Below are 13,115 nucleotides of genomic sequence, written 5' to 3'. Positions count from 1 at the left end.
CATTTTTAAAATTTAAATAAAGTTTCAATTATTAAAAGTTCCAAAAAATTGATGAGGAGCAGTCTAAATCCACTCCCTAACTAGATCTCAGAAAAAGTTTTAAAAATAAATTTTTTTAATTTATTTTTTCTAATTTTTGTAGATTTACACACGTATTCTCCCTTTCCCAACTTTTCCTCAAGATTGAGTGTTTTGATTTACGAAAATGGAAGAGTGGTTGAAACAAAATAAAAAAAACTTCTTCTTCTTCTTCTTCTTCTTCTTCTTCTTCTTCTTCTTTTTTTTTTTTTTTTTTTTAAAGATTTACGCATGTTTTCCCATTTCTCAAAATTTTCCCGAAATCGGGAGATTTGATTCATGAAAATGAAAGACAAGTAAAAAAAGAAAAGAAAAAAGAAAAAAAGAGCAGATTTCAGTTTTTTTGAACTTCTTTTTTCATTTCTTGATTCTGGCTCATGAAGCTTTTGGTCCATGATTTCTCCCCTAAATGTGAGGTTCGATCCACCAAGAAGGAAGATGAGGTGCCGATTTTTAAAAAATGTCCAGTTTTTTTTAGGTACCTTAAAATTCTGCCATTTATGCACACTCTGTTTCAAGAGAGTATTGGCGAAAATATCACTGATACAAGTGATTCCTGGGATTTATTTATACTGAGGAGATTTTTGCAATATTTTTTCAAATATATCGACCATGCATTGATACATAGTGATATATCAACTATACTTCGTGGATACTTTTTAAGAGTTCTTGTGTTACTGATAATATCTCCAATACTCAGAACACTGGTTATGAGCAAGTTGATTGGCTGTGGTTGCATCAGTGACAATTGAAATCATCACCTCTAACATAAAATCAGCAGTCCTATCCAACACACCATCAATAACTTATTTTATATGCTCTAAAGTTCTTTATAAATATTATTTACTGTATATAGCATTTGGCCAACTTTACCCCTGCATTTAGTGGTGGAGAGAGGTATTAATAAGTAATTTTAAGTGTGGCTGTCCCATCGGCCAAAGGGTTGTCTTTCTCAATTTATTGATGAGAGTAATTCGCTTCTACTTCTCTTCATCTTTGCAAGTAGCTGGCTCATAAGCATGGTAGGAGGGGATTATGCAACAAAGTCTCTCTGGGTCCCACTGTGACAAACCATGCAACATCCACACCATGTATCTGTTTTCACTGGTAGGTGTCAGCTTAAAAAGAGGTAGATCTAAAAATGGAGTGTACCACAACCTACCAATCCAACAAAAAGTTATGGCCCACCCACTAGCTTCCAACCTTTCATGTGTCGAAGCCAAATCCGATCCGTCCAGTAGGTTCGCCCCACCATGAGTATTGCATGGTGCAAAATTCACTCACATCCACTCATTGAGTGGATGAAACTTATATATATATATATATATATATATATCAATGGCTAGACATTGTTTTCTATAGTGTGGCCCACATGATGAGTGGATGGGGCTGTTCACTTAATAGTAAGTTACTGGTGGAAGTTGTTCACTGGGTGGACCATAACTTGCGGTCCAACATTCAGTTCAGTTTTTGAATTTGTGATGTGGAGGGAGACACCTTTTTGTATATGTGGAGCCGGCAATTTGTGATCTGGATTGTTCCTATGATATCCCTTCGGCTCTGTATCTCCCAGAGAGGAGATTAAAACCTTTGATTAGTCGCCTAAATAGATGATTGAGGAAATCCAGACTGTTCATATGATAATCCTCTTATCCTCGTGGCTCATGCATCTCCCAGAGAGAGAGATTCTAACCCTTTGATTAGTGGCCAGAGATAGATGACTAAGGAAAGGGGGGCAAAGAAAGAGTTCTGTTGGGTTTTGAGTTTTGAAACTATGATTTATATAACAAATGATTCAATCTTCATCTCACAAAAGTTAGTATTACATACAGTTTCTTAGTTATCATTTCAAGGGGGGAAAAACACCTTTGTAATGCTAGGTGCACCTAATTAACTAGTACTCAAGCCATGTTGCTGGGGTCCGTCGAACCTTGATGCATATCTTCCCCTTCTACTGGGGCCCGGCAGTGCACACTAGGCACAGTAACAGTGGCGCGACAAAGCGGGCAGTTGGAGTGAGAGTAGAGCCACATATCAATACAAGGAGCATGGTAGGAGCGTTTGCACTTGGGCAGCTGCCGGACGTCTTCGCCGTCAAAGATAGCCATCAAGCACACTGTACACTCATTTGCTGAAAATCCCACATGGGTGTCTTCTTTCCGGTACTTATGCATCGGAATCGACTGCCCATTGTAATTTTCGGGCACACTAATCGTGTCTTCAAGAGGCTCACTGAACCTCCGATGGTTTCAACGATGCCGGCAGCACCATCCCATAGCAATGAATTTGACTGTAATTAGTAAGATGGCTGTGCAGGCAACTGCTGTAATGCTGTAGTAGAAGGTTGAGAAGTGGGCCTTCCAATCGGATGTAGCGGACGGCGCAGATGCCATGAGAGGGTTGAGAGTATCTTGAATAGGGCCACCTGATCGGGAAACCAGCAACGATTGGAAAATGTTTTTATTAAGTAGTTTAGAAGAAGACAATGGTTTAGTCAGTAGTAATCTAATGGGCCATTTGGCTTAAAGGGATTTTAATTAGTGAGGATGCAGTTGAGTGAAGGATGTGGACGGTGGATATTAGTTGTTTAATGGGCCAAGGGCATTTTGGAAATGATAAAGTAAGCTACAGACATGATTATAAAAACCATTTGATAAGTGATGGAAAGGGAGAGGAGGCTCAGCCTCGGATTAGAGCGTCTATGTTAACTTCCATGCTACATGACCTTAGACCTCTCCTTTGTCTCATGAAAGAGAGAGAGAGAGAGAGAGAGAGAGAGAGAGAGAGAGAGATCAAAATGTCCCAACCATTTAAAAACTCTGAAAAAAACTTGACTCGACTTACTGAGTCAGAGATCAAAATGCCCCAACCATTTAAAAACTTGACTTGATTCGCTGAGTCGACTCAATAAGGCTCTATTTAGTTCGAAAAAAAAATGTTAAAACTCAACCAAAGCTCAAAAAAAGAAGAAGAAGAAGAAGAAGAAGAAGGAAGAAAGAAGCCAAAACCCAATAAACCTTGATTCAGATCAGCATAACTTGGACATAATTTCAATTTCATCATTTAAGCCTTATCATAAGTAATTGGTGTCTGCTGTATAAATTCTATCCTGCTATTCCACTCCATCAAGTGTCGGGTCTTAGTTAAACTATCATCACGTCTTTTCTTGCTACTTCTATTCAAGTGCTTTTGTGCCTTTCCCTTGTCCTTTTAGTTCAACATAATTTATATGTTATTTTTATTTTAAAAATAAAATATTACTGAAAAGGTAAAAAAGCTCGAGTCAATTCAACTTGACTGGGTTTCAAATAGAGTTTTGGTGTTTTTGAACTATGGTCACAGCCATATAAACTACACATATTTTGTAGAAGAGAGGTTGTATGAGCCTTAGCCCAAAAATGTAGACTCTTCGAGTCAGCATATGTCATGACCATGTGACCGTTGAATGGGTCTATTGCGCATGTTTCATTTCAGCCGTCCATTTGCATATTAATTTAATGCTTTGGACCCTTTAATCAAGACAACATTAGGGCCACAGCCTGCCTAAGAAAAAAAAATGAAAAAAGAAAAGAAAAGAACAACAGTCTATATTCATCGATATATCCTATGAGATGATAGGATAAGCGGCCTGCTCGTCACGAAACCTTTTTAGTTATACTGTGGTAGAGCCCATGGATTGTGAATAAGATGATACCTGTCTCAACAAATAGGTTATGTATTAATGAGGACCTTTCATTTTGTGGGGCCTAGTATAGTTGGAAAACAATTAATTACACCCCCTAGATTGGATGATCATGTAAATATAATCAGTTGCCTTCAAAGCAATTGTTAAAAACAGAAGCTTATAACTGTCAAACTGGAGTGCTAGAAAGTGACTAACAAAAAAATAAAATAAAAAACAACTAATGTTTACTGATATGTCTGATTTTGGGAACATGGGTTATCCATGAATGGGCCCACTTTTGGCCCATCTTGAATGGCAGATCATCCTGCCACGTGTCTGCAGGGGGATGGCTCTATTATATTTTAGTTTTAACGTCTAGTCATATGATCTCCCCAAAGTCTACTTGACCTTAATTAGCTCATGGTTCAAAGTATCCTGTATCGGTAGACACTGATAAACAGTATTATACCGATTGTATCATCATGCGACTGATTTATTGGGTGTATTTTTGCGAAAATTTTAAAAGTGAAAAATATTAAAATAATATTTTATTTGTATCTTTGTATATATTTGTTTTTTCAATTAAAAATTCTTCCATGTATTGATAAATTACTTTATACTTTATTGAAGGACTAAGTAAATAACATAATATTTATTTATTTCTTAGTTTTTTTCTCGTGGTTTTTCTTTGATAATGATAATTATCAATTTATCACATCCGTCGTGGCCGATACATAGTACATATCGGCCATTATTTAAAACCATGCATTAGGTTGGCCCATGGCCATGGGGTGTATTCTCTTTGCTTGACTGGTGTTGGGATTAAGAGAAGGAAAGAAACGGCCAAAATGGTTTTTTTTTTTTTTTTCTTAAAAAAAAAAAAAAAAAAACACTGTTGGGCATGAAGTTATGGTTGCATTGGGACTCATAATCTATGGTTGTTTATTGGGTTCAGTTCATATTTTATGGGCCATTAAACAAACATCACACAGATCTAATAAATATGAAGCATTTGGTAAATGTCTTTGATATGGACGGTCAAAATAATTCATTTAAAAGTAGGTCCAATTAATAATTTGGTTCATCTATTTGTTAGTGTTTATCATGGATTGCTTGTAATTCTAAAGAATCACTTTTGTTAGGCAATTGTAGACATCTCATACATGGCTTTGAAAATGGATGGCCGTAGAAAATAAGGCCAAATCAAAGATGGATTAGATAACTATGAAATTAGGCAAGTGTAACCATCTCATTCAGGGCTTTAATATTTTTGTACGATAACTATGAAATGTGTTTCGGACTCAATGGAGAATTCAGATCAACCAAACTTAAGTGGGTTATCCATTTAAACAACCCACTCTTTTGGGGTAGGTATAAGGATTGTGAAATCCGCACATTTAAAAGTTATTTTATTTATTTATTTTTGGGGATTTCACAAATCTATTCTGCCATAAATCTATCAATTTGGAGGAAAAGTTTAATCTTTCAGGAAAAAAAAAAAAAAAAACTAAATACTTAACAAATTCTCAAAATTTTAAAAAAATAAAATTCTTTGCAATAAATGCTTTATCATACAATAAAATGCTCTGCAAACCTATAAATTTATAGTTTGATTTCTAAACTGTAGAGCGTGAAAATTACTAAATACGAACCCATGAATTCACTGGAGCATAGGAGAGGAGTGACTGGCTGTCTCAGTTCGTATGGGTCTGCTGGAATGGGTTGAGAGATGGTTTGGAAACTCATCCAGGCCCTCCTTTTATAGGCTATGGTGGTTGGTGGTTATGGTCCAGGGACATAAATCCCATTTATGCAATTTCTAGCTGTTGGGATATACCTCTACTATTATTTATTTATTTATTTTATTTTATTTTCTAATTTCACTTGAGCACTCGAATCCTAGACTTCAGTTTTAAAATATTGGGCCATGCTTGCATCTGACTGTACTTGGATAGACATTTCTTCAAGTTAGGCCTGGCATGTTGACAGACCTAGATACTTGATAGAACATTGGTCCATAATGGCTACCAACACCTCATTTCCCAATTAAACAGGCTCATGTCTGATTGTTAGTAGTGTGCAGTGGATGTGTTATATATAGGAAATTAGGTTAGAACACTTGTCTAGTCAACCATACATGTATGATTGAATTTGGATTGCAGGACTTCTTCTCTCTCTCTCTCTCTCTCTCTCTCTCTCTCTCTAATAACCCATATGCCATATGCCATGTGCCAAAAATAAGTTAGAACGCTCATCAAGGCTGTACATGTATTGTTGAATTTGAACCGTTCAACAATTCTTTCTGTAATCACCCGTCTTTCATAAATAATCCAGCAAGACAACAGGGTTTGAACCTTTGCTTGAAGAACAGACCAACAGTGTGGTTTAGAACAGTTCAATTGAACCAATAACTGAAGAACAAGAAGAATAGACCAGTGCAGTATTCTCATTTACATACATATTCTTCTCTCCTTTTCTTTTTGGGATTTTTTCTCTTTCATTGTATTTCTACTAGACTGAGTGTAACAGAGTTCCAGTTGGTGGGCCTTCGTGTTTGCTGAACGCAGACCCACATCAGGCTCGTCGTATGCTAGAAGTGGTTTGCCTATAACTTATCAACATACTCAATTCACTTGAGTAGGGGTAAATAACACTTTAAGGATAGCGTCCCAGACGTGCTTCAGCCTGTCTTTAGTTCAGATCATCTTGATTTTTGGTTTCCACATTTTACAGAAATATTTTTATTCTGTATAAAAAAACAACAATCTTAAAGTGTTATTTGTGATGAAAGCTGACAGTGTTTCATCTATCAAGTTGATGAATCAGGACTTGATACGTCTTGATCAGTTCGATGGAACTAATTTCATGAGATGGCAAGACAAGCTAAAATTTCTTCTGACAGTGCTAAAGATCTACTGCATATTAGATCCAAATCTGTAAGCACTACTTGAAGCATCCGACAACGAAACACCTGAATAGGTGGCTGCTCGCACCAAACAAGCCGAAGACGAACTCTTGTGTCAAAGATACATTCTGAACGCGCTCTCCGACCGCATGTACGATATATACTAACAGACGTCATCAACAAAGGAGATCTGGGCCGCTCTAGAGTTCAAATACAGGGCTGAAGAAGAAGGTACCAACAAATTCCTCATGACCAGGTATTTTGACTTCAACATGGTAGATAACAAACCGCTGCTGTCCCAAATCCAAGAACTACAGCTTATAGTAAATAAAATCAAAGCCATTAAAATTGATCTTCCTAAATTATTCCAAGTCGGGGCTATAATCACTAAATTGCCACTAATGTGGAAAGACTATAAAAAGAAGTTGCTGCATAAAACTGAGGACTATACACTGGAACAAATCCAAAAACACCTCAGAATTGAGGAAGAATCCTGTAATCGTGACAGAAAGAATGATAACGGGAATGCCTCGTCCAAGGTGCATGCAGTAGAAAACACTAATAACAAGAATCCTGAGAAGAAAGATTCCCTGAAACCTAATAAAGAAAATTTTAAGAAAAACGCCCAAAAGAAGAACGGAAAGTTCAAAGGCTTATGCCATGTTTGTGGAAAAAAAGGCACTATACTCGAGTATGCCGATATCACAAATCTAAAAAAGAAGCAAGCGTAGTAGAAGAATGCGATATTGTGGCCATAATTACTGAGGTGAATTCCATCCAAGGCAAAGTTCCAGGTTGGTGGTATGATACTGCCGGTATAGTACATGTGTGCTACGATAAATCAGCCTTCAAAACTTATGAGGAATTGACCGATGGTCAAGAAGTCCAAATGGGTAATGAAGTCTGATCGAAGATCGTCGGCAAAGGAACTGTCGAACTGATATTTATCTCTAGGAAGAAAGTAATTCTGACTAATGTACTGCATGTCCCAGACATGAGGTGAAACTTAGTTTCTGGGGATCTTATACGTAAACTAGGCATAAGGGTGGTGTACGAGTCAAGTAAACTAATTCTGTCAAAGAATGAAAATTTTGTCGAAAAGGAATATGCTTGTAATGGGATGGTTAAGTTTTCTCTAAATGAAAGTAGCACTTCTACGTATATGGTTGAATCCACTGGACTGTGGTATGATAGACTAGCTCATATAAGGTATAGTACCTTAAAGTTCATGGCTAAGAATGGTTTAATCTCATATATAGATAATGAAACCAATAAATGTGAAGTGTGCATACAATCCAAAATGATGAAAAAACTTTTTTCCAAGTGTTGAAAGATCGTTTCAAGTATTGAATCTTGTACATAGTGATATCTATAAGTTAAATGGCATTCTTACTCGTGGAGGTAAACAGTACTTCATAACCTTTATAAATGATTGTTCTAGATATGTGTATATTTATCTGTTAAAGAGTAAAGATGAAGCATTGAACATGTTTAAAATATATAAAACAGAAGTAGAGAATCAACTAAATAAGAAGATAAAAATTCACTATAGTAATAGAGGAGGAGAATACTTCTCCAATGAATTCGATATTTCTGTAAAGAAGATGGACTAATACATCAATGTACTGCACCATACACACATCAACAAAATGGAATAGCTGAAAGAAAGAATAAAACATTAGTAGAAATGGTTAACTCAATGCTGATAAGAGCAAAGTTGCCACTAATCCTATGCGGTGAGGCATTGCTTGCAGCGTGTCATATACTAAATAGAATTCCGTCTAAAAGATATAAAATATCTCCATATGAAACATGGAGAGGTAGAAAACCTAACCTATGATATCTTAAAGTGTGGGGGTGTCTTGCATATTGCAGAACCCTTGATCTAAAAAGAACTAAGTTAGGACCAAGAGCTATTGACTGCGCCTTTGTAGGATATGCACAAAATAGTAAAGCTTATACACTTCTAGATATAGAGTTTAATACAATAATAAAATCAAGAGACGCTGAGTTATTTGAGAACTCACTATCCTTAGAGTCAAAAGATAATAAAATTCAAACTTTTAATAAAAAATCAGATAGCATAGCTCCACAGATAGTGGAAACTCCTGTTGAACCTCGTAGTAGTCAAAGGACAAGAGTAGAAAAGAGTCTAGGAGATGACTACATAGACTCACAACGTGTCATTTTCCATCTTGTAGAAGGATATAGAGAAAATGTTATAAGAAAAATACCTATAGTGATGACTATAGAAGATGATTCTAAAACATATAAAAAGGTTGTATCTTCTAGAGACTCAGCTTTCTGGAAAGAAGCTATCAACGATGAAATGAAATCTATAATGTCAAATCAAATATGGGAACTAGTAAACTTATCTCCAGGTTTTAAACTCATAGGTTGTAAGTGGGTATTTAGAAAGAAATATCACACTGATGAAACTATCCAAACCTTAAAGCTCGACTAGTAGCTAAAGGTTTTAGAAAAAAAGAAGGGATATATTACTTTAACACATACTCTCTTATAACTAGGATAACATCCATTATGATATTATTTGCGCTAGCTTCCATACATCATCTTTACATTCACTAAATGGATGTAAAGATTGCATTCCTGAATGGTGACCTCAATGAGGAGGTATACATGGAACAACCTAAAGGATTCGTTCTACCAGGAAATGAAAATAAAGATATAGATTAGTCAAATCACTGTATGGATTAAAACAAGCACCAAAACAATGACATGAGAAGTTTGATTCCAAAATATTATCTCATGGTTTCATACATAATGTAGCCGACAAATACATATATTATAAAGTAGATGATAGTTGTACATTATTATTTTTTTGTATGTTGATGACATATTAATAATAAGTAATAAAATAGAAGGTGTGACTGAAACAAAGAGATTTTTATTTTTCGCATTCAAAATGAAGGATCTTGGACAAGTTGATACCATCCTAGGTATCAAACTTAAAAAACATTGTAGGGTTATGCTTTGTGTCAATATCATTATATTGAGAAGATACTACACAAGTTTAACCATCTAAATATAAAAGAAGCAAAGACCCCATTTAATCCAAGTATCAAGCTAAAAGAAAATATCGAAAGAACAGTTGTATAATTGGAATATGCGAGTGCTATAGGGAGTCTTATGTATGTTATGCAATGCACTAGACCTGATATCACATATGTTATGAGTAAACTTAGTAGATTTATTAGTAACCCCAGTATTGAACACTGGAATGCAATCAGTAGAGTCATTGGTTACTTAAAAGCAGCCAAAGACTTATGACTATTTTATTCAGAATTTTCTGTCGTATTGGAAGGATATACCGATGCGAGCTGGATATCGAGTGTAGGGGATAACAAGTCTACTGCAGGGTAAGTATTCACCCTATGAGGTGCAGTTGTATCTTAAGGATCTAAGAAATAGACTTGCATAACATACTCGACTATGGAGTCTGAATTCATAGCCCTGACTACAACAGGCAAAGAAGCTGAGTGACTAAGGGATCTTCTATTAGAAATCCCTTTCTGTATAAAGCATATATCAGTCACTACATTGTGATAGTGAAGCCACATTAGCTAAAGCCTATAGCAGCACATATAATGGTAAGTCTAGACATATCAGTCTTTGATATGATTATGTTAGACAATTGATTCGATTGGAATCATTGTTATTTTCTATGTGAAATCAAGCTATAACCTGGCAGACCCTTTCACTAAACCTCTACCGAGAGAGGTAGTAAAGGCTACATCTTGAGGGATGGGGTTGAAACTCTTCAACCAAAGTTCCACCAGTGATGGTAACCCAACCTGAAGTTAGAAAATCTCTTATTTTGGGTTTAATGGGTACGAACAAGTCATTGATATGTGAAAAGTTTTCAGCACTAAATTATAAAACCTTATCCATAATAGATAAGTGCTGAGCGTTACGAAAGAAGGTTGAGTCTTAGAACTCTTAATAAAATGCAGGCTAAAAGACAAGTTTCTTATAATAGCGAAGACACTAGAAGGATTTCACATATATGAACATAGAGATAGTGCCATCTCTCATGAGAGTTAGGAGTTTCTCTCGGGATCATTCACGAAATAGGATAAACACATGGCCATTAATTATGCTGAGCAAGATTATGAGAACTCTAACTAACACAGCGAATATGTGTGTGGTTTCTCCGACTTTGTTATCTACGAATAACTAGTTCAACGCTACGGCTACCAGTCATTTCGACAGAGTTTTGATATACTTACATTAAGGAAAGATTAAAATCGAAAGATATCTTTCTTTATGCATATAAGCTGTTTATTTTAGCAGAAATGTTTAATCGAGAAAAATATATTTTTAAAAATCAAGAGGGGGATTGTTGCAAAAATATTGATTTTAAAATATATTTTAAAATATAATATATATTATATAAAAGTGTTTTGAAAAACACCTTTTTGTGGGTTTTGGGAATAGTCCCACATTGGAAAAAAAGAATAAAATTTTGTGGTTTAAATGAAAAGTGTAGAGTACCTTATTATTTGCCCACATAGTTAATGGACCATGGGACTTGCATGTTCCAGTGCGTAGTACTGGAACACCTGCGCGCGCGCGCGCTCTGGCTCGGGCTCGATCTCGGTCTCAGTCACAGTCATGGTCATAGTCATGGTCACGGTCTCGGTGCGAGGGTGTGGGCATGTGAGGTAGTGTGGCTGTAGAGGCGCTAGTGGCGCACTTTGCACTTCGCACGACGGCTAGTTTCCCAATAGCTAGGAATTGCATAAATGGGATTTATGTCATTGGACAATAACCCCTAACCACCATAGCCTATAAAAGGAGGGCCTGGATGGGTTTCCAAACCATCTCTCAACCCACTCCAGCAGACCCATGCGAACTGAGACAGCCAGTCACTCCTCTCCTATACTCTAGTGATTCCAGCAAGACAGCAGAGTTTGAACCTTTGCTTGAAGAACAGACCAGTGGTGTGGTCTAGAACGGTTTAATTGAACCAATAGCTGAAGAACAACAAGAATAGGCCAGTGCAGTGGTCTCATTTACATACATATTCTTCTCTCCTTTTCTTTTTGGGATTTTTTCTCTTTCATTGTATTTCTGTCAGACTGAGTGTAACAAAGTTCCAGTTGGTGGGCCTTCATTTTTGTTGAACGCAGACCCGCATCAAGCTCGTCGTATCCTAGAAGTGGTTTGCCTGTAACCTATCAGCATACTTAATTCACTTGAGTAGGGGCAAATAACAATTTAAGGACAGCATCCCAGACGTGCTTCAGCCTGTCTTTAGTTCAGATCATCTTGATTTTCGGTTTCCACATTTTACATAAATATTTTTATTCTGTATAAAAAACAACAGATACCACGCAAAACTTAAACTAGTTGTTGAACCAATTAGTTTCCCACCTTCAAGTGGCAAAGAGTTCTATCTATGAGGAGAACGTTCAGTATGTAATGCTCATTGAAGGGAATATAAAGTGAAAGCAGAGAGAGGAAAGATGGAAAAAACAGTGGGCAGTGAGATCGCTATTTGAAACCGTGTTAGTTTGGCTCGAATCATCACAATTATGAGTCACCACTATTTCTTGTGAGTTGATATGTGCAGAGATCTAGAATTACAGAAAAGTGGAATGAATGACTCTACGCTCAACTAATCTAACCCAAAGTCCAAAGGATTTGGTTGCAAGAGGAGAAGAAATTAGGCAACTTCCTTGCCCATTATCATAGTCTCCAAATCTAGCAAAAAAGAAAAGGAGAAAATTTAGCAAATTTTCAATGCATTAAAGGAAAATGGCTGCAATCAAAGGTAAAATACCATTAGAGAAGAAAATAACTATTAAAAAAAAGTAATAATTTTTAATATTCCGTTCAACTTGATCTTTATTGTTAGTGACCCATTTCTCTTCAATTGGTGTTTGGCTTATCGCACAAGGACTTAATTAAAGCCAAGAATAATCCTTTTTAAGCTTCCCATCCCTTACACTAGTCTGTGAACACTCTCCACGGCATGCCAAGCCCACAACCCTTTCCCTTCAGTCCAAAATCAATTGAAAAGAAACCCAAACATTTTCAATATTACATGGCATGGAGTAGTAACTTTCGATATACATTCATACATCATCAATTGTATAGAACAAGAGAATCTACAAAGCAATTACCTAATTCATGGCAATCGAAAAAATGGTGCCAAGCTCATGTTAGATTCTGTTTGGATTCGCCAGTAACTGATTAAGTTCTACTTCATTTATTTTTTGCTCCGATCTTCCTTTAACATAATAAAATAATTTCTGGTATCGAAACAGCCTCTAAGTATTTTCCTTGCAGAAGACTTGCCAAAGTGACAAATATGTGAAACATCTAGGCCATTCATCAGATGGGGCCTACCATCAAAGTGTCGTCGTGAAAAAATCAAGGTGGCCACATCATAAGGTGGAACATTTCTTTCCTTACTGTTACAAAAAATACAATGAACTGCAA

At 36.2% G+C, this 13,115-nt stretch overlaps 1 protein-coding gene and 1 long non-coding RNA gene across 2 annotated transcripts; both read right to left on the bottom strand.

The window, feature by feature from the left end:
- Positions 1–1,979: 1,979 nt before the first annotated feature.
- Positions 1,980–2,252, bottom strand: LOC131230523 (E3 ubiquitin-protein ligase Os04g0590900-like). The gene has a single exon (XM_058226435.1). It carries the CDS (start codon positions 2,250–2,252, stop codon positions 1,980–1,982), a length of 273 nt encoding a protein of 90 aa, XP_058082418.1.
- A 10,181-nt stretch (positions 2,253–12,433) lies between these two features.
- Positions 12,434–12,864, bottom strand: LOC131231090 (uncharacterized). Its single transcript, XR_009164202.1, has 2 exons — positions 12,797–12,864; positions 12,434–12,668 (listed from the first exon to the last, which is right to left on the bottom strand). It is a non-coding gene; the product is annotated as an uncharacterized LOC131231090 (long non-coding RNA).
- Positions 12,865–13,115: the final 251 nt, after the last annotated feature.

The sequence above is a fragment of the Magnolia sinica genome, chromosome 17 (genome assembly GCF_029962835.1).
Source record: "Magnolia sinica isolate HGM2019 chromosome 17, MsV1, whole genome shotgun sequence".
Lineage (NCBI taxonomy): Eukaryota > Viridiplantae > Streptophyta > Magnoliopsida > Magnoliales > Magnoliaceae > Magnolia > Magnolia sinica.
This window is presented reverse-complemented; position numbering and strand designations above follow the sequence as displayed.